At 33.3% G+C, this 23197-nt stretch overlaps 1 protein-coding gene and 1 pseudogene across 2 annotated transcripts in view; both read left to right on the forward strand.

Moving 5' to 3' along the window:
* The window catches only part of CORIN (corin, serine peptidase), a 211302-nt gene that overhangs the window by 29135 nt on the left and 158970 nt on the right, over positions 1 to 23197 (forward strand). For both annotated transcript variants that reach the window (XM_074229502.1, XM_074229503.1), the window contains exon 2: positions 12805 to 12949. In XM_074229502.1, coding sequence (XP_074085603.1) covers positions 12805 to 12949 — 145 coding nt within the window. The remainder of the gene's footprint in view (positions 1 to 12804; positions 12950 to 23197) is intronic.
* LOC141517151 (ruvB-like 1 pseudogene) lies at positions 17544 to 21956 on the forward strand (annotated as a pseudogene).

Genomic DNA, 23197 nt, shown 5'->3' on the forward strand with positions numbered 1-23197 from the left:
CTCCACCAACAGTGTAATAGTGTCCCAGATTTCCCACAGCCCTTCCAACAATGATCATTATCCTTCCTGGTCATACTGGCCAATTTGAGAGGTGTGAGGTGGTACCTCAGAGAAGCTTTAATTTGCATTTCTCTAGTAATTAATGATTTAGAGCATTTTTTCATATGGCTATGGATTGCTTTGATCTCCTCATCTGTAAATTTCCTTTGCATATCCTTTGACCATTTGTCAATTGGGGAATGGCTTTTTGTTTTAAAAATATGACTCAGTTCTCTGTCTATTTTAGAAATGAATCCTTTGTCAGAATAATTAGTTGTAAAGATTGTTTCCCAATTTACTACATTTCTTTTGATCTTGGTTACATTGGTATTATCTGTGCAAAAGCCTTTTAATTTAATGCAATTGAAATCATCTAATTGGTCTTTGGTGATGTTCTCCATCTCTTCCTTAGTCATAAACTGCTACCCTTTCCATAGATCTGACAGATAGATTAGTCCTTGATCTTCTAATTTGCTTATAGTATTGTTTTTATGTTTCAGTCCTGTAACCATTTGGATCTTATCTTGGTAAAGGGTGTGAGGTGTTGGTCTAATCTAAGTTTCTTCCATACTAACTTCCAATCATCCCAGAAGTTTTTATCAAAGAGGGAGTTTTTATACTAATGGCTGGACTCTTTGGATTTATCAAACAGCAGATTATTATAATCATCTCCTGGAGATTTTTTCTTAGGGAGTTCAATGATGGCTTGTTGAATTTCTTTTTCTGAGATAGGGTTTTTAAGGTATTTAATCTCTTCTTCATTTAATCTGGGCCACATATTTTTGTAAATATTCATCCATTTCACTTAGATTATCAACATTAAATTAATTCTTATATACTAGGTAACATCCCTTCTCCCAATATAGATATATACATTCCATATATCACTTCTCCCCCCAACCTACTTGTATACATATAGATACCATATGTTAACCAAAGAACTTTTTTGAGTCCAGGCTTAATAGCTGCAAATCTTATAAAAGATACAGAATTTTGAAACTCCATAGGGTAAATTTCTGTATTTTATTAAATGACATTCCCTCTTGGGGATGTATCCTGCCAAATTGGATATGTGCCTGAGTTAAGATAAAATATTCCAGAAGAAAGAAAGAAGTTACAGCTAAATGGAAGTATGCCTTATAGATTCTCATTAGAGAGGCAAATAAATAATTTTTAATTGTATGCCTAAAGACACTCAGAATTGTACTACTCCAAAATGAGTATTTGCAAAAAGATCATCATGGAAATAATTGTAGTTCTTACACCATCCACCATATATTGCAGGATATAGAGTAGAGAAATTCTGTGAAGATCTAAAAAATTAAATCAATATATAGTTTTATCTTCAGTGACTTCAATGCAAAGGCAGACATATATGAGGATGGTCCAAAATATACTGGAAAATATTAATTGTGACTAAGGAATTATAGAGATAAAAATCTTGTAGATTATTCTGAAGACTCATACCTATAGATCATGAGTACTTGCCTTAAAGCAAATTAGCAAGGATCAAATAAAATCACAAAACTGAATTTGATTCTATTTTGGGGAACAAAGAATGTCTTGTTCTTGATGTAATATTCATTCCTGTATCAGCTGTTTGTGTATATTCAAGTCACTGACATTGATCAGAGATCAAAAACAAAGCTCTAAGAGAAGAAAAGTTAAGGAAAAAGGGATGGCATGCAATTGAAATCATTTATTTTGACCTAATTGAACAAGACATTTATGCTGAAAAATAGGATATCAATGAAAGAAATATATATATATATATATATATATATATATATTCGATGATTATAATGAATGAATCCAGAAATTTAACTTCTATAAATCAGCTACCAGAAAGTGACCACCACAGATCCTAAAACAAACCATAACCTTGGTAATACTTGACATTATCACTGACCAGGGAGACATGGAAGGCAAAGAAGGCAGCTAAAGGCAGTTTAAAATATAAATGTTTATAAAATCTTTTTTTAAAGTTTTTGCAAGAAAATGGGGTTAAGTGACTTGTCCAAGGCCACAAAGCTAGGTAATTATTAAGTGTTTGAGGTCAAATTTAAATTCAGATCCTCCTGACTCCAGGGCTGGTGCTCTATCCACTGTGCCACCTAACTGTCCCCTTTGTAAAATCTTAAAGAGAACAATGGAAGAATATGAGCAGTCTTAACTCAGAACAGAGAGCAACAGTAAAGAATAAAGCTATTTTAAAGATAGTTTAGTAAAACACAACTAAACAAAATCATCCTAAAGTTATTTGAGACTGAAAATGAAAGGATAACCAGCTGAAGAAAAAAAATGGGAAAAAAGTATGCAAAGTATTTTTTTTTAAAAAATAATCATTTTCACCTTCAAGGACAATTGGGTCACCAAACTTGGAATCTAACATTCAAGTTCTTTCTGTGCTTATTGAAGATGCAGAAAAGGCACTATAGAGAACAAAGACGGAGAAAAAAACTTGATTAAACCAAGTGCCCCTATAGTAGATTGAAGCCTGAAGAAACACAATTGTGAAGATATTTAGAGATTAATTCACCAGATACTAAAAAAAGATACTAAAGGTTAGGAAAGAACCTCAGACCTTATTAAAACAAACAAAAAAGACAACTAAGAGAGATTAATAATTTCCAATCTACATATCTATTTTCATCTATGTATTTTTATTAGAATCCATATATACTACATTCATATATATCTATATATCTATAATGCTGTATTAAGATATAGGTTATCATTGAGGAGAAAATGAGTAAGAAAAAGGTAGACTTTCACAAGGAATATTACATTGCAGACTACATTTTTTTTTAAGTTTTTGCAAGGCAATGGGGTTAAGTGGCTTGCCCAAGGCCACACAGCTAGGTACTTTTAAGTGTCTGAGCCCGGATTTGAACCCAGATACTCCTGACTCCAGGGCCGGTGCTTTATCCACTGCGCCACCTAGCTGCCCCTAGACTACATTTTTTTAAATGATAAATTGACAGAAATATGTAGAGAAATAAGAATCTTCTGTTGCTTACAAAATTTATTCTTTGTTACTTCCAAAAAATATTATTAGTTGTAACAAAATCCTGCTTATTCTTTTTATCTCCTTCAACATCTGTTGATTATCACTCTTTTTATAGATTTGGAAAGAGACATAGGAGAAGAAGCAGTATTTACAAGATCCTCTAGAGATGCAATTCTGATAATTGTCTCCAAAGATACTATGGAGGATAAGATCTTTGTGCCTTCTGAGAGCTTACATGATCTAACAGGGTGACAGTTCATAAATATTCAAAAATAAATAATAGTGCAAAAATAAAATAGAAGCTCATGGGAGCAAAACTGATAGCTTCTAAAAGTTACTTTGATTCCTGAATGAATTTATGATTTCATTAATATGATTATGGTTTCCATGAGTACAGATTCTGTGCCACTTTGTCCATATCCTTCCATAAATCCTTTAATGAAAGTTCATCCAACATGCTAAAGACTTTTCTCTACGTTGATATACATTTCTTAGATACTAGAGGAACTCCCAGAATGTCCATTATTTCTTTATTATTATATGTCTGTTCTACATCTTTTTCATGTGTATATGTTTCTGGTCCTTTATGTAACTTCCGTAAAATTTTCCATTAGTGATATTTCACAGCCTGCCCATTTCCACCATACACTTTCCATTGTCATTTGTATAACTCATATTTAAAAATTTTCAGACATTGGCAATATTTATTACAGTCATATAATATCACTGGAAAAATATTGATATTTTAACATCAAGGTGGTCCTTTGCTTCAGCTTTGACCTCAGGTACTCCTGACTCCAGGACCAGTGATCTATCCACTGCCACCTAGCCGCCCCTTGCTTCAGGACATAGCTTCAGGTCGTTGAATGAACTGCATAATTTTTGAAATTCAGTTCAGTTCTTTTTTCTCCAATTCACTTCTGAGTCCAGCTTATTGTCCATTCTCAGCATCTGCCCCAATTGTAGCAGTCTATGATTCAGTTTATGGAAAGTTCATCTAACTGCTTAGTTTATTCTAAACACAAGATGTCTTCATTTACTTGGTGTGCATAGATAGTCCAAACAGTTCTGAATGATAATGACTTTCACCTAGGAGGCCAATGTTCTACAACTCGATGCAATTAGCATAATGTTTTCTGCAAAAAGGAATATGTGGAGGACTCATCATCAAAATTCTTTTTTAACTTGAACTCTGAATTTCATTGGGAACATCTCTGTGAATGATTTGACTGTTTTATGCCTCACTTGAAAGTCCAAAATCCTGCTACTTTCAAATGAAGTTATCTTATATTTTAATATATTCATTTTAAATACTTTATATGTTATTAATTAATATATTGTATGTATGTGTATATATATATATAAATATATATAAATTTGGCAATGTGTCATTAGAGTGAAGTCTGGTTATAATTTCTAATACAGGGTCTTCCCACACCTTAGCAAGGAATATCAATTTTATCCTATTTTTTTCTCTGAGTTCGCTCAACATGCTTTCATGATAGGAGATCTTCCAGAGACCTCCGCCCACCACCACAGGGTTATAATTAAGTTCTGAGTCCCAAGTGTAGCTCTATTGAGCAACAATACACATTCTTTATTCATGTCTATTGCTCTTGAGTCTTCACCCAATGAATTTCCTATTCATATCACAAACCACTAAGAATAATGACATTTTTGGATCTTAAACATAATCTTTTTTTCTACTCCTTTTGAGTTTCAAAATATTCATATGAAACTATGGCTATATATATATGTATGCATATATATTTGATGTTTAATGTGAATCTTTTTTTAAAAAAAATTATTTATTTATTTTTTTAATTTAAGACAATTTAAGACAGTTATTAATTGTCTGAGGTCGAATTTGAACTCAGGCCCTCCTGAGTCCAGGGCTAATGCTCTATCCACTGCACCACCTAGCTGTCCTTAATATGAATCTCTTAACACAAATGCTTTCCTCCCTTTTTCATCATTCTACTAATGTACCTTACACATCTTTCAGTTAATTATATGAGATTTTTGTACATTCATGAAAGACACTTTTGGGGAAGAATATTCAGGGCTGTTTCTTCATATAGTCAGCAAACAGAAAGCTTGATGTAATCTAGTAACATTTAAAACTCTGTCAGTTGTGTAACTGTAAGTCTGCTTTTAAATAGCATTTGCAAAAACCCTTCTTACCTTCATCAAAGGTATTCTTGAAGTGTCTGCCTATTATGTTCTTTGAAGAAATGAGAAATTAGGCATGAAATTCAATATTTTGTCACATTTTAAAAATGTCTTCATATTTTAAAAATCAATTTGATGTCCCCCTCCATCTTTTTTTAAATATATATTAAAAATAAATCCCTCAACACTTTCACAATCTGTTGCCTCTAGGATAGACGTCTCCCTTCTGAGTACACTTGGTCTGATCCATAGTCATGGTCAGTGTCTTAATGTTAATGTGGTCAATTGTTGGATCAACAAATGAATAGTTTAGAAGCAAAGCAAACCCTTTGGGTAAATGTGATTAGAAAACTTTCATGGGTTATGCAGTTTGAATTGCTTTGCACAATCCCAGAATTTGAGTTGAAACAGACTTCAGTGGTCATCTTCAGTCAATCCATACAAAAGTAAGTTTTCTACTTTAACTTGACAACTGATTGTCCACCTTCTGCTTGAAGACCTCCAAGTAAAGGAGTATCCACCACCTTTCGAGGGATACCTTCCTACTTTTGGACAGCTTTCGTGGCTAGCAAGCTTTGCCTGGCAACAAGCCTAAAGAGCCCTCTTGGCTACTTCTACTTGTTGCTTTGGTTCTGCCGGTGGGGACCAAAGGAAAACAAGTGAAATCCTTTATCCATATGACAGTCTTTCATATCGTGAATATAGCTTTTCATGTCACCCCTCAGACTTTTTCCCCCCCTGTCTAAACACTCCCAGGGTTTTCAGCCAATTCTCATGTCATGAACTTGGGGTACTTTGTTATCTTGGTTACCCTTTTCTGAGTACTTTCCTCATTATCAATGTCCTTTTAAAAATTATATAAATATTTTAATTGTTTTTCAATTATATACAAAAGTAGTTTCTACCAATAATTTTTTGTATGGCATTGAATTTTACAATTCCCCGCCCCCCAACAGAAGGCAATTATATATCCATCAGAATTGAATGTGTTGAGAGAAAAAAAAATACCCTCGAGGAAGAAATAAATATTAGAGATAGCTAAATTATGAAGTACATAAGACTACTTTTTAAAAAAAATTAAAGGTAATAATCTGGTATTTGTTTAAACTCCAGAGTTCTTTCTCTGGATACAGATGATATTCTCCATCACAGATATCCTAAAATTGTCCCTGATTATTGCACTGATGGAGTGAGCAAGTCCTTTAAGGTATCTAAAAAACTCAGGTATCTAAAACTGAACACGGTACCCCAGATGAGGAATGATCTCTTTGATCCTAGAAGGTATTTCCTTCCTAATGTAGACCAAGATTTTAGTAGCTATTTTTGGATAGCCACATACTCCTGACTAATAGTGAACTAACAATTTCCTAAAATCCTGTATCTTTTTTTTGAAAGAATAGGTACTTTCTGCCATGTTTCCCCTATGTATAAGACAATAGTGAATATTAGGATAAATATTATAGATGAGAGGATTTTTTAAGTGAAAGGATTAACTTAAGCAAGAAAAAATTTGGAAGTAGGAAATTATTAGATATATTTCAAGACTGGTGGCAATTTCAGACAGACTAATGGAGCATGGAATGAGGTTAAATGATATCTTGCAGGCAGATAGTGGAGGATATTGAATACCAGGTGATTCTGAAAACATGAAAGAACCTTTAAAAGTTTTTTGAGAAGTGACATAATGAGAAATATTTCAACTAAGATTAACCTGGAAGCTGAATGAAAACTAGATTGAAAGAAGATGGAGACTGGATCCAAGGAGAGCAATTAGGTTATTGCATTATTTCCAGGGTGAAGTAACACATAATTGTTGCTTTGCTCTTTAAATGTTGAAAGCTTTGTTTACTTTAATTTCTCTTTCATTTTGCCTTCTGTGGAATTGGGAATTCAGAACTCTGTTTTGTTGAACCTTTCCTGCTTTGTTTGAATGTGAGTAACAGATAGTCCAAGAAATCTTGGGATAGGACAGAAATGGGACTATGATGATTACTGAGTTCACAAACCAAAGCACAATTAACTTAGACTGAATGAAAACTGATTTCCAAACTCTCTGGACCATTAGTGGTTGGATTATAGCCATTTATAACATAGTCTTTCCATAAACCCTTTGTGACTGTATCCTTTTCCACTACATTTAATAAAATGGAGATCTTTTTTGTTTCTGAGAAGTGTCAGTTTTCATGGCTCACTCATATGGTTGGATAGGGGTAGTGCTTCATTAGAGTTGAATATTTCCTATTTTTGATTTAGAAAGTTCTGAAATAATCCTTCTGTCCCCATGGGTCAACCATAATGTTTCCTTATACAATCCTACTTTATTCCTTTCTTTTTGGTTACTATTGGTAGAGGAAAAAGAATGTTGGAGTTGGACTTTGTAAATGGTGGAATAGAAGTATACCTATACAGCTCTATCATTATTCTGATACAGTAGAGTTGTAGACAGAAAAATTGTACAATAAAATTCTCAATTAATAGAAATGATTAATTTACTGGGATAGAGACAAAGAATCTTAAAAATATTTTGGAATAGATGTAAAAAGCCCACTAAAATCTTAGATCCAAAGGAGTGGCCTTCAAAAGTCATGGACTACCTTCTACTTTCTTTCTCACTGAGGAAACTGAAGTCTGGAGAAGTTAAGTGATCATTCCTTTAGTAGCAGAGATATGATTTGAACCCACGTCCTCTGATTCCAGTATAACTCCCTTTTCTACTGCACCAAACCTTTTCCTTCTCTGGGATTCTGTAAATCTGAGAATTTTTTTCTCTCTCTCAAGTTTTACTTTTTTAAAAAATGCTACATAGAAATCTTTTAGAATATATCCAGAGTTCAATGCATAATCATTCCTAATTCCCATTATTTATACCTTCAGAATTGTTTATTATCACTGATGATCAGAATGATGATCTTAAAGCACTTCAAGATCCCCAGGTATCTAAGGAAAAATCAATGTGTTCATTATATTCTTATTAAGACAAAAAAGCATGTTCTTTTAAAGGAGATTCAAATTAAAGTTAATTAAAAAGTCAATCAGAATATTCTGAGAATTCCACTTGAGCAAAGTTTAATTATGCACATAGAAGAATTACTGTAAGCACACTATTTTTTCTCTTAGATTAGAAAAAAATGTAGTCCTGGAAATTTTCATGTAATTAATTGTTGAGTTAAATTTTTTTCTTCTGCTCTTACTTATAGGAACTAGATAAACAAATGCTGTACCTGAGAGTTGTTTTAATTTGCACTTTCTAATCAATAGTGATTTAGAGTACTTTTTTATATGACTATAGCTAGCTTTGATTTCTTCTAAAACCTGCTTTTGACCATTTATCAATTGGGGAATGACTTGTATTCTTATAAATTTGACTCAGTTCTCTTTCTATTTGTCAAATGAGGCCTTTATCAGAGACACTGGCTGTAAAAATTATTTCTCAACTTTCTGCTTTCCTTCTAATCTTATTTGCATTGACTTTGTGGAAACCCTTTTTAATATAATCAAAATTATTCATTTTGCATATCATAAATCTATCTTGTTTGTTCACATTCTTCCTTTATTCATAGATCTGAAAGGTAAACTATTTCATGCTCCCCTAATTTGTTATAACTATATCTAAATTTTGTGTCCATTTTGAACTCTTCTTAATACATGATGTAAGAAGTTGATCTATACCTAGTTTCTGTATGCTGTTTTCCAGATTTTCCAGCTGTTTTTGTCAAATAATGAGATCTTGTCCCAAAAGCTTGGGTCTTAGGTTTTTCAATGCCAGGTTATTATGTTTACTTAGAGAAAATATACTTTTTTTAGAAATTGTTCATACTGAGGAATAACAAGCTTCCTGTTGCTTTCAGTTGACTACCCATTTTCTCTTCTTATATATTTAGTCCTGGAAGAAAAAGGGAGTTTGTCACAGCATTGATAACCCATTTATGAGAGAAAAATAACCTAGAGATTATAAATAGATCATTATTATCCACTTTATTGAAAGTGAAAAGCCACAGATAATTCAAACAATAGTCATATAATTTTGACTTTCTGCATTAGCTGCTGCTCAATCTCCAAAGAAACTATACAAAACAGATAATTTGTGAGTAACTGAGAGATGAGATCATAAACATATTGTACTAGGTATAAGTTACCTATTCCTGAGAAATGACTTAGTAATATAGTACATGGATAGACCTGAAGAAATGGAGAGATAGTACATGGATAGGTCTGAAGAAATATAGAGATCATATTTATGAGCTATCCCATATCAGTTCATGCCTTAACATGTTTTAAATGTATTATCAAGTATTTTTGGAACATTGCTATTATAAAATAGCCTGTTGTGGTAGAAAGAAAACTGAATCTCCCATCTTCAAGTCTTCACACAGACTATCCCTCATATCTGCAAAGAACTATCTCTTCATTTTGCCTTAAATTCCTAGTTTCCTTCAAAGCTCAGTTCAAGTCCTGTCTTTATGAGACTTTTTCCTGATCTTTCTTCCTATTTGTCTCACTCCTTCCCACCAAGATACATTATGCTTACATTGTATATATTCTTTTTTTTAGGTTTTTGCAAGGCAAGTGGGGTTAAGTGACTTGCCCAAGGTCACACAGCTAGGTAATTATTAAGTGCCTGAGACTGGATTTGAACCCAGGTACTCCTGACTCCAGGGCCAGTGCTTTATCCACTGTGCCACCTAGCCACCCCATTCCAAATAAAAGGTATAGACAGAGAAAAGAGAGAGATGGGGCTGTAGCTGCCTGTGGACAGACATGTCATCCTTCATTACTAAAGGCTTTCATACATGACCCAAAGGTAATCTTCTCAGAGTCAAATCAAGTCAGCAAGCAATTATTAAATACTACTGTATGGCTGAATGGATTGAACACCTACTGAGCTTTAATGTCAAAAAGACCTGTGTTCAAATTCAGTCACTAGTTGTGTGACCCTGGGAAAGTGACTTAACCTCTGTTTGTTTTAATCTGCTGGAGAAAGAAATAGCAAACCACTCCAGTGTCTTTGCCAAGGACACCTTATAGATAAAATAGTTTGCTGGGTCATGAAGAATCATAAAGACAAAACAGTCTTTCTCTTGAAAACTTCTTAGCCTATGGGGAAAATTATATGAAACAACTATGTGCAAACATACACATATACACACAGAGGATAAATTGGAAGAAAAGTATCAGAGGGAAGACACTAGCATTAAGGAGGACTGGGAGAAGTTACTTGAAGATGACAGAATTTCACCTGGATCTGGTTATGGAAGTCAAGAGGTAGAAGTGAGGAGGGAGAGGTAATAAAAGCTTGTTGCATGGTTGTGTCAGGAAAGAAAGAAGAGATGCTCTGAAAGTAGAACCAGTAGAAAGTAGAATCAAAATCAGTATTATTGAAGGTAGAATTTCAAAGCAGATTATGGAGTGGCAGGATGAGACTGAGGACTCCAGGTTGACACCTAAGTTGCAGATTTGAAGGGTTTTGGGAATGGTTGGACCTTAGGTAAAAACAAGGCCAATCCAATAAACTCTGATTAAATGCATATCAGGTACTGTGCGAAGGACTGGGGACATAGTTATTAAAAAAAAGCAGTTTCTGACATCAAGGGACTTATAATTGAATGGGGGGAACAACAACATAAAAGCATATCAGGCACTGAGGGCATAGTTATTAAAAAGAAATGCAGATTCTCACATCAAGGGGCTTATAATTGAATGGGGAGGGGGGAACAACAACATAAAAGGATTTAGGAAAGCTGGGGAAGAAGACACCCTGGTATGGGGCATCTTGTTCCATGGAAATGAAAGCTGATAAGAGTAGCAAATGAAGAGAGAGGCGAGTCCCAAAGTCCAGTTTTTCCCCCCTCTATTAAAGAAGGTAATTTGGTACTCCACTCTCCAATCCTCCAGTCTGAGGGGAGATGAGAAGGAAGGAGGTGGTGTCAGTCAAGGTTTGAAGCACATGGATGGGATTAGATTCAAGATGGAGTTGGGAAGAGGGGGAATTTGAGGGGAAAGGTAATGAGATCAATTTTGGATATGTTGAGTTGATATCTATGGGACATTTATGTTCTTTTTGCTTGTTTGTTTGACCCAAATTCTAAATGAGTGGTGGAGTCTGGAGACAGACTAATGTCCCAACTAGAATTTATATGCCAAATTCTTCCAAAGTGGCTTAAACTGAGTACTGTCAGGCATCACTGCTCCCCAGTAACAGATGCCAACACTGACTAACTAGAGACAGAATCCAGACCCAGCACCATCTGAAATGCAGAAATAGAACACTGGTTAGGATGACTTGCGTTGACTTTCCCCCTTGTGCCTTCTTGTCTGTGGAGAACATCTTGCTTATTGCCTACCTCGCTCTTTTGTTTTACCCATTCCCTAATGGATAACTAAATGGAAAGAAAACCAACCAGGCTGCTCTTATCCGATCTCTCCCTTTGCGGCAATAGAGTACGGCTGTTTTAAAACTGTTATTTCTGTAAATTATATTATTTTCCATTTTTTCTCAATATATGTTTATTAAAATCCATGTGGTCATTAGAATCTATGCCAATTCTCTTAACTTTAATGTTTATAGTGAAACTGGGAACAGAGGGAGCACAAAACTCTGTTTTGAGAGAGTAGCTTTAAAGTACTGAGAATTCTCCCTGTAAAATTCAAATGAACATTGCAGGGTATTTAAAGGCCAACTGTTGAGATCTGATAGCTTATTTGATGGGGAAAGAGAGAAGTTTTTAGGAACATATATACCCGGAATAAGTGGGTTAAATAATAACTAAGGTGATGGCTGTTTTCTTTTTTGCCAGAAAGCTCTAGCTAAAAGGGGAGATCCCATTTCTGAAGGGAGGGACCATTAAAGAAACCTAGACACCCAATGGAGGAGAGGCAGAATGAGTTGTATGAACACTCCCACTTGGTCTCTGCTTCAGTGAATATAGAATGACTACTCATTCAATTGAATGGCTTTTCAAGACTAAGCCTGCCAGAGTTACTTGGTGGAGATGGTGTATATGTATGTATGTGTGTGTGTATATAAATATATATATATATATATATATATATACATATACATATGTATACTATATAATATATAGTGTATAACATATAGTGTATAGTATATAGTATATAATATGTGATATATACTATATGATATATGATATATAATATATAAATGTTTGCTCCAATAGAATGTAGACTTCTTAAGGCAATATTTGTTTCACTGTTACCTTTTTATTACATTTAACACAAAGTAACATTTAACAAATGCTTGTTGATTGATCTATTTGTTAGAAGACCTAGGTTTGAATCTTGTCTCTTTTGCTTCTTGTGTGATTGATTATTGGCTAGGCATTTAGCCACTCCATATTTCAGCTTTCACATCTGTAAATGAAATCATTTATATAGAAAAACACTATTGAAATATTAAAAAGTTACTGGCCTTGATCAAACCTGTAGCCTAGAGAAATTTTAATGTTCATCCTCCCTCTAAGTCTTATGAACTAGTTTATACTTGTAGACAATATTATTTAAAAATATATGGAACTTGTTGAGTTGCTTCAGAATATTAAAACTCTTGTTTGTTATTTTTGTTATAGGTCTTGGGAGTTGATGAAAATAACATGGGTGGAGGTTGTTCTCAAAAGTTGGCATCTGCCAAATACCTTCGTCTTTTGTTGCTGGTATTGATTCCATGTATATGTGCCCTCATTCTCTTACTGGTGATCCTGCTTACCTTTGTTGGTAAGTATTTCTAAGACCAAAGAAAAAAGTTTACAAAGCTAAGTTAGAAAAATTGTGGTTGGGAAAAATTGCTTTTTATTTTTTGCTAATTTACAACAGAGATTCAGCATTTCTTTCAATTATTTAAAAGCATTACTTGAGAAATTAATTTTGGTAGCCCAGACTACATTTAAAACAAAAACCAAAAACTATTTTGAGCCTTGAATTTTCTTTTTCTTCTTTGTTTCTCCCTTGTTCAGGTATTAAAAGTGTATTTACATCATAGAAAGATTTTTTTAAAGTATCCCTTCTTTTTCCTGTTTCTGTTAAGTTAATGTAATATTGTAGTTAACAGTTCTTAGAATGTTTCATATTATTTACTTATATAGTTATGTAATCCACTCATCTGCTCTCGGGACTTTTTTATTTGGGCATTCATTTGTGGCTTGCTTACTTTATTTTTGTAACTATTCATCCATTTCATCTAAGTTTTTAGTTTTGTTGGCAAATAATTGGACTAAATAGTTTCTATTGATTTGCTTTATTTCATTTTAAATTTTTGTGAATTCTCATTAAATTGCAACAATTTGGTTCTCTTCTTTCTTTGTAATCAAACTAGCTGACTAAATTTTATGATTATAAATTCATTTTCTAGATTTTCACTATTATCCTTTTAACTAAAGAAATGATCCATGTTTGTCATGATAAAAGGACTTGCTATTCCCTCTTCCAGTGGAATTCCCCCTCCCTTTCCACATGTCAAAGAAAGAAGAGACTGTGTAGATTCTGACCATGTAGAGCATCCTTATATCTCATTACATTTCTTTCTCCCTGCAGCAATCACAAGTTCTAATTTCTCTCAAATAAGAGAGAAACATTCCACCTCCTAGACAACTTTCTGGTTGCTAGTTGAACAAGATATGACCCTTGAATGTAATTGTTTCCTTAGTAACTCCATTAGAAGACTGTGGCTTTTCCAGTTTGTCTTCTATAGATTTTAGAATTGCAGAAATTCAGTCATGCTCTAATTAGTATTGTATGAACTCTGAAAGATCCTTTCTATTTTCCCACAAAACATTATTTTGGAACCATTGATTTTTTAAAAAGATTTTAAATCGGAGACCACAAGGAATTTCATTAGGACTTTGAAAAAGTGTCTTTTTGCATGGCCAGAAAATTCACAATCTGTTTTAATATTGCTACCAAAAATGTTCTTTCATTTTTGTGTCATTATTGAGACATGATGCCATAAAGCACATCTATATCAAATTTCCTAAAACACCAAATTAAGCATTTTGTCCTTTTGCATAAAGTTTTCTAAAAGTTCCTTGCCACACAGAGGAAAGAGATCAAATTTTAAGTCTTCCAAAATCTGATTTTATTTCACCTCTACAATCTTATTCTTATCCTAGCAATTCCTCTATCTGTATGGTTTGGGGGCATGATAATTAAACTCCTTGGGCTTCAGTTTCCTTATCTGTAAGTAAAGTTGGACTAGGAGAAAAATATAATCTCTTCTAGGTCCAGTCTCTAATTATAATGACAGTATTCTGGTATAAATTTTTCCTATTGAACCTGGCCCTTTACTAATTGGTCAGTCTAGTTACTGAATGAGTATTCCTCAGTTAAACTGAGACCTGGGAAAGACCTTAACCTAAAAAGGTCAGGGTCTGCCACTGCATCCTCTTCATTAGTCCTGTTCTTTTATCTTGCCACTAGATTCAGAAGGCTTTGGAAGAGAGAGTTAGGTTATTTGTTGACTTTACACAGCCTTCCCTTAAGACCAATTCCCTTGCAAGTCATGACATTACCTTCCTGAAGTCCTGGCCCTCTTCTAGAATAAGCACAACAATCCCAATATTATATGTTAATTTAACCTTTCTCTACTTAAAAAAGGAATACTATACTATTTTTAATAAGATTATAGAAAGGACACAATCAGTTACAGATGTGAGTTTATTATATGAAAAAGCCCTTCTGTGGTAAATACAAGAAACAGGGAAAGGGAATAAGCAAGCTTCAATAAATGCTCCCAGTTAAGTCTAGGATAGGTTCCCTTCATCCTTCCCTAATTCTTTATAGAAAATATTTTCTTAGAATGTAATACAAACCAGACTATCTTTGTGAAGGGATAAAACCCATTATTAAAAATGCATACATACATCAAATAAGTACAATTTAAACAGAACAAGAAGCTAACCTAAGTGATGCCACAGAAGAGACAGTGAAAAGGAGACCAGATAAATTTCCTAGGTACAAATAGCAACAATACTAAGGAAAACAAAATAAAATAAATATGTCTAGGCAGATGACTCAGATGAAACTCCAATTGCTTATGCTTATTTTCTTTTTCTTTTTTTCTTTTTAGGTTTTTGCAGGGCAAATGGGGTTAAGTGGCTTGCCCAAGGCCACATAGCTAGGTAATAAATGTCTGAGTTTGGATTTGAACTCAGGTACTCCTGACTCCAGGGCCAGTGCTCTATCCACTGTGCAACCTAGCCGCCCTGCTTATGATTATTTTCAGCTTAGGTTAGTTTTCCTTGCAATATGTTGCTCATGCCAGTTTGTGGTCCACATTGTTCCCCAATGTGAGTTACAAAGTTCTGAGGTTTCCCCTACCTGACTGGCATCTATCTCCCATTATCCTTTAATTTCTCTTTTCAACTGGAGAAAACTATAATAAAAGAAAGGAGCTCCTTTTCCCATAAGGGGCTAGATTCATATATATGTATATATATATATACATATATATGTATATATATACACATATGTATACCCATTCATACATATTAAGTCTTCTATACAAAGTAGATTTAGTTAGTCTGAACGGAGAGTCAGTCTTTAGGGAGGTGGTTTCTAGTTCAGGTTTAGCCTAGCACACAATGTAGATTCCCAGTAATAAAGAGGGAAATTAATATCTTCATTTAAATTTTTGTGAAAGCATTTTTATTCTATTTTCTAGCTGAAGTTTGTGGTATTTCACTGTATGCAGATTTCACTCATCAAAATTTAGAGCCTCAATGTGGTTCAGGGACTGAAAATTAGAAAATGAGTAGTTAAGTTCTTGTCCCAATTGTTCCTCTGATCTGTAGTGGGAAAACTTTATAACTTGTAAATTTATTATTATTGTAGGTAATTGTGCCATTATAGCAATCTAATGCTCTAATGTGTGTCTCTATAAGCCCCTAATTTGGTCCTAGGGAGTGATTTAAAGCTAGGAAGTATGAAGTTCATTTTTAATGGATCTGCAATTAGATTCTTTGCCATATATCGTTAAGTCCTTTTGAATAGTAACTATTTTTAATGTATTTTTTTATCATGTACTTGACTATTAAAGTAAAACAATTTCCACCTCATGAAGCTCACTGCATTCAGTTACTTGTAGAATCATGCAACAGAAAGATAAATTTATTTTGGAGTAGTTGTAATATTCATCTTTCTATTTCTTACAGATTTGATCTGTAGTAGAGGGGGATCCCCAACAAATCAAGAGTTCCAAAATAAAAAATCTCATGTGCCTTACAGTTATGTTCATTATAAAATGTCAGGACAGGAAAATAAATAATTAAAAGTTTAAGAGAGTACTCTTAAAACCTATTAAAGAACATGTGAATTTGAATGCATTTTAAAAAGTTCACTAGGTTTTTAATTATCTCAGCTTTAATTTGATTTTATAATCAGTATTAACTTATCAACAAGAAGGATCTGTTTTTACTGAAGTATTTCAGAAGTAAAAGTTATTGTTCATATTCAAATTTTATCCTTCCCTCCTCTTGAAATATGGAAGTTTAACTGATTGTCTTATGATTTTCCTTATTTAAAAGATTTTTATTTCTAACCCTATTTAAATATTTGAATTGTAAAACTTATAAAGGAATGTCAAAGTAGGAAAAGCTTCTATTTAGTCTAAACTTATCACAAAGGAAAATTTGGACTAATGCATAATAAATTTTTATCAAAATATTCCAGATACTAAGCCTAAATTTAAATATATTCCATTCAATAAAAACATTATTAGCATTTCTAAAGAAATTCCGGCAAATATAATTTTAAATAAAGTATTACAAATAATTGATCATTCATAGATTTTATTTCCTGATTTTCTCTACTTCAAAGAAATTTTCAGTAGTAAAAGTTCTACCCTAACTTTTAAAGTAACTAAGTCATGTGTAGATCTTATTGCACATCTTCGGAAGTTATTTTATCTAGGAACTGGTTTTTTTTTAATGTGCTGGGCTAGTAGTTGGAATTTTTTTTTAGGGAAATTAAAGCTAGTGGAGAAAAAAGTTTTTTTCATTTGTTTGACTTGAGTATTTATTAAAAAGACAACTTTCCTTGCCCATTTCTCTTATAATCTTCCCAGTATCTTATAAATATATAATGTGATATTTTCACTGGACCCTTCTCTCCATGAAATGGTGATAATAGCAGCCAGAATCTGGCTGCTAGCCAAAGTAATTAGAAACCTTTTTACTACTTGTAGTACAATCTTGATGATTAATTCTGTATTACCTAAAATACTTTTGACTTGTTTTTCACTATTTAAAAAAGATGGCATTAAAAATGGGGATATTAAAAGATTAATCACTCTTCTTTTGTGTTAATAGTTCACAGCATGGGTATAGTTCATTGTACAGTGAGTGTTTATCCTTTTCTTGTGTTCTAATTTTGTGCTATTATGAAAGTTATAATGGAAGACCAGCTGTGAATAGTTGCTTTAAAAAAACAAACTATTGAATCCAGGTTTTAAAATCTTTTTACCTGTTAAGCTCAGTACTGAAGCTATACAGTAGGTGGTGAATAAATGATTGTTCAGTGAAGGAATAAAGATGATGTTTTCTTTCAACTAAAGAGATTACTATTTGCAAAGCCCAGACAAGGCATCAGGGGATAGTAGATAGATCTCTAGACATAGTCAGAAGGTCTGTTTGACAATTAAATTTACTTGTTGTCTGGTCCTTGGCAAGTAACTTAATCTTCCTGATCCTATTTCCTCATCTGGAAAAATCAAATATTGAAAAAGATCTAGGATCATGTTGATTTGAGATGTTTCCTCTACAAATGTAGGTTCTAATGTATCTCTGCCTGCCCACCTGGTCAAATATTTAAAATGAAAATTGCTAACACCTAAAAGGACCTTAGAGATCCATTGTGGGTATAAGCTGACCATTCAAATCTTGAGTTGTGAATTGCAATTAACACAGCTAGGACCTCCTCTGTATTTCTACTGTGACCATGGCTCTGGTTCCTGTCCCTTTCTCTGTATCTCTTTTTTAGTTCTTCTCTTTAAAAAAGTCCAGGTTTGATGATGGATAGAAAAATCTTGTCCCTGTTGGTCAGTTGATACTCTTGATGACTGTGATGCCATGGCTTAACTTGTATATTTCAATTATATAAAACATTTTATCTAGAAAATTTAAAATTAAAAAGTATAAAGAAGAGTGCTTAAATCTGGAATAAATTAAATGTATTCAATATTTACTCTAAGATTCTGTACTAAGCACTGGGGATTACGAAAATAAAATTTAAGCAATCCTTTACCTCAAGGAACTTACATTCCACTGCAGGGAGGGATGGGGATGAGGGATGGACATACCAGTACATACAGAAATATCATACAAAATAATTCAAGGCAGGACAGAACACTAGTGACTTGAGAGGTGAGGTAGTGATGGGGAATTAGGGAGCCTTCACAGAGTGAGTAGTCCCCTGAATTGAGCCTTGAAGGAAGACAAAAATTCTGACAGGGGGGTTTCATTTTTAAAAATAATTATTAAATTTCATTTTTAATTTATGAAATAAGTATTTCCATAACATACTGCAATAAAATGATTGTATATGATATTGCAAATTTATCATACGCAATTTGCTATTCATCTCAAATATACAATAAAATGATCTTGTAAATTTCTTTTTATATCTTTCCCCCTGCCCTCGAGAGGGCTACACTAGACACAAATATATGTGTGTGTACATATATATTTGTATATACATACATATATGTGTATATATATATGTATATGAGGTGAGATGTGTATGGGAACAATATTAAGTTAATCTCTAGTTGTCCTTATGCAAAAATAATACATGTGTTTAGGTCAATTCTAGATAAAATTTCAGATCATTTGAAAATAAAACATAAGTAAATATACTTTTACTGTACATACCATACTTAACTATGTCCAGGGAAATTTGGGGATTTTGTTACCTGAATTTTACTGATGTTTCCATTGTGACTGAACATAGTTTTATTTAGAATCCTATACCATAGGAATCTGTTGACCTTCTCTAGCTGGAAAGCAGCTGCTTTCCTCTTTTGATTTGTAGATAATGTTATGCAAATGTCAAATACCCATAGTTGCATTTTTTCCATAGACCAATATTAAACTTTTTATTTTAGTTTCTTTTATTTTTAAAGTGATGTGAGATTGCTTAGCCAAGTGATATCCAATTAGAAGCATTTGCATGTATACATTTTTAGAATAAAATTCCACTGGGGAACTGTGATAGATGGATCAATATCACATTAATTTATTTTTAGTAGCATATTGAGCTGTAGAATGCTAGATCCAAAAATGAAATTTGTTTTCAATTTTTAAGGCTTCTGAGTAAAATATATATTGACTTACTCAAAGTTTTAAACAGTATTGTTTTCTAAAGATAAAACTCGTTTTGTGAGACTTAAGAGTGATTAGCATATTTTTAGAGAAACAAAGTATTAATCTTGTTAATTGATTTAAGTCTTGTGAAATTCTGACCTTTAGATGAACTAAAATTTAATGAAATAAAAACAATAATATCTCAAGACAAGAATGAGAATCTAATTTTTAAATTCATAGACTAATTGGAATTTATATTATACTTGACAGGAAACCTCACCTGGATGTCTTCTAAATACTCTTTTTAGTTTAAAAATTTTTCTGAAAGACTATCTAGTTCACTTTCTTCCTTTTGTTTAATTTTAGGCTGCATATGTTAATTACATATTATATAGTGGATAATAGACATTCTTTATACACTTGGGGCTCTATTATTTATTCAAAAATTTTTATATGATTGTTATTATCTTATACATCTTATATATGATATGATCCATAGCATTATGAACTTTTCAGCATTGGAAGGAGTCTTAAAGTCTAATCTAGATGGTTAAGTGGATAGAGTCCTGGGTCTGAAATTAGGCGGACCTGGAATCAGATAGACTTAGTTTAAATTTAGTCTCAGATACTAGCTGAATATCTCTTTGCTTCAGTTTCCTCATCTGTAAAATGAACAGGAGAAGGAAATGGCAAGCCTCCAGTGTCTTTGCCAAGAAAATCCCAAACGGCAGCATTAGAGTTGGGTCTGACTGAAATGACAGAACAGTTCAGTCTTTAGCTGAATTGTAATACTCTATACAATGCACCTGACAAGTGGTCATCTTGTTTTTTGCTTTAAGACTTTCCAAAAAGTCAGGTCCCACTATTTCATGAAGTTTTTCTATTTTTGGATGGCACTAATTGTTAGGATGCTTTTCCAATATAACATTTCTCCATACTGCTACCAATTCTTCCTTCTCAGGCTAATCAGTACAGATCTATTCCATCTTCAACTTGTCTGTTTTTTTCTCCATGTATATGAAGATAGCCATTATGTACCTCCTGAGTCTTTTCTTTTCCAGACTAAACATTTTTAGTTCCTTCAACTAATTCTCATATGGCATGAGCTCAAAAGATCTTCGTGGCTGTCCTTCTCTGGATAGCTTCAATTCTTCATTATATTGTTTAAAATAAGATGCTCTGAGTTGAAGACAGTACGCTAGGCATAATTTGACTAGGAAAGAGTTCAGTGGGTCTATATTTCTAAGTTCTTGGATACTATGCTTCTTTTACTTCAGTATTGTATTAATTACATAAGCTTTCTTGGCTATCTTGGCTATACTACAGTGTTGACTCTTTCTTAGCTTGTAGTCTATTAATCCACAGATCATTTTTACATGATCTGCTAGCAGTCACACTTCCTCATCCTTATACTTGTAAATCATTCTTTTAAAAATCAAGTATAGAACTATATTTACTCATCTTGAATCCCACATTTAGCTAATTTTCTCTCAAGGTCTTTTTGCATGGTGACCCTGCTTCCTTTCCTACTTAACCATCCCTGAGTTAACCCTGAGTCATCTAGTTATTCCTCAAGAATTAAGTAGTAAGGTCCCCTTCTGTCCTAATTCTGATGGAAAATTTCAGAATGTCAGTTGGTCTGAGGATAAAGGAGACCAAGGCAGTTTTTTAAGGTGATGTCACAGAGTTAACTTGATGTGAGGTGGATGTGACCAACCCATCAGTCAACAAATTATAAGACTTTAAATGTCATAAGGAACTAAACACTTGAAACTGGAACCCAGAATCTTCAAAAGTTTGCAGGTAAAGTGGAGATTGGAGATGTGATGCATAGAAGTGAACAATGGTTCTATGAAGAGACAAGGCAGATTTGGGCAGAAGTCTATGTTGATAAAAAAGAGATTATTTAGGATGTGACCCTGAATGGCTTGGATGTTGTCAATGCTAGGTCCCAGGGAGGGTAGGATATCCTTTCCATGATGGGCCAGAGTTAACAGTTAACAAAACTAAAGAAGACTGAAAACACAGACAAATTACAAGGGAGATTAACAAGGTGGTAAACAAATACATTAAAGGGGACATGGATAGGGTACCAGCCCTGGAGTCAGGAGGACCTGAGTTCAAATCCTGCCTCAAACACTTAATAATTACCTAGCTGTGTGACCTTGGGCAAGTCACTTAACCCTATTGCCTTAAATAAATGAAAGCTAAAAAAACCAAGTACATTGTCTGAGATATAGCTAAATTGTACTGTTAATGAATTACATGTGCTGGATATTGAATGCTTTATTTACCTATATCATACCCATTGTCCCTAACATCATCTTTACTTCCAAGACAAATGTATCATCAGGGATATTGAGGCTGTGATTTCTGCTCATGGCATTCCTCTTGACCTTCTGGCCTAAGTGAGCCACATGTACTGTACACCCCCATACAAAATGAAACAGATAAAACTCAGAGCCAAGACAGAAGGGATTGACATCAGTGAGAGTGTGGAACCATTTGGGAGGAATTGATATCAATTAAGGTTAATTAGTTAATTAATACAATATTAAGCTACTCAGTGCACCTTCTGAACCTAGTCAACCTGCTGGCCAGGTTCACTGGGAAAGAGTCTCGAGAAGGAGCTTATTAAGTCTTCAATCAAAATTCTAGATGATCAGCAGGATAAACATATGAAGTAAAATGATGGTGGCATTTAACCCTTTTGAATTGAAATAGAAAGACCTTAAGAATATGTCCTGGCTTGCTAAAAGAGCAAATATGTAAGGCTGAATGTTCCTGGAGCAGAGAAACTTCCAGACTTGATGTCTGCATTCCAAGTTATAAGCAGTTGTTTAATATGAACACATTTGAGTGAAAAGATTAATACATCTTCTCCCATAGTTGCCATTTCAAACTTCACCTGGAATGTCTTCTAAAAACTCTTTTTAGTTTAAAAATTTTTCTGAAAGACTATCTAGTCCACTTTCTTCCTTTTGTTTAATTTTAGGCTGAATGTGTTAGTTACATATTATATAGTGGATAATAGACATTCTTATACACTTGGGGTTCCATCATTCATTCAACAGTAGACTCATCTGGAAAAGCTTACCATCTCCGAGAAGTCTCTCCTTGACTTGGGTCTTATGTTAGTTCTCTCTGTTCTGTGTTTTCTTTCATGTAAATGATTAGTGGACCATCAAACAAGATTATTATCTTTGTTATATTTTTTATTTTAATCTAACAAAATTTTACATATATGTGTATATGCATCTGTGTGTCTATACATACATATATTGTATGTATGTCTATATATATATGTGAAAGAACTGCCTTGTTTGAAGAGAATTTTGAGGTTGTATTTTGCTTTACTATATAAAGTACTTTTATATAACTGGCAAACAAAGAAGAATGAGATCTTATATTGTCTGAATATTTTTGTTATTTGTGTGATGGTAAAGAAATGGTATGCTATGCAACATCTCTTGAGGAAGCCTATCATTCCCATCAAGTACTATTATTAAAACTGTACTCAATATGTGTAGATTTTTGTCATAAGATTATATGTATGTGGGAAAGTAAATAAATGGATCAGTAGTTTACTCACAGTCTTGACTTTTTTTTGGCTAGCAATAAGGTCTAACATTTTCTTCCTTCCATTGGTTTCTTCCCCTCCATTAGTTAC

The sequence above is a fragment of the Macrotis lagotis genome, chromosome 3, assembly GCF_037893015.1.
Source record: "Macrotis lagotis isolate mMagLag1 chromosome 3, bilby.v1.9.chrom.fasta, whole genome shotgun sequence".
Lineage (NCBI taxonomy): Eukaryota > Metazoa > Chordata > Mammalia > Peramelemorphia > Peramelidae > Macrotis > Macrotis lagotis.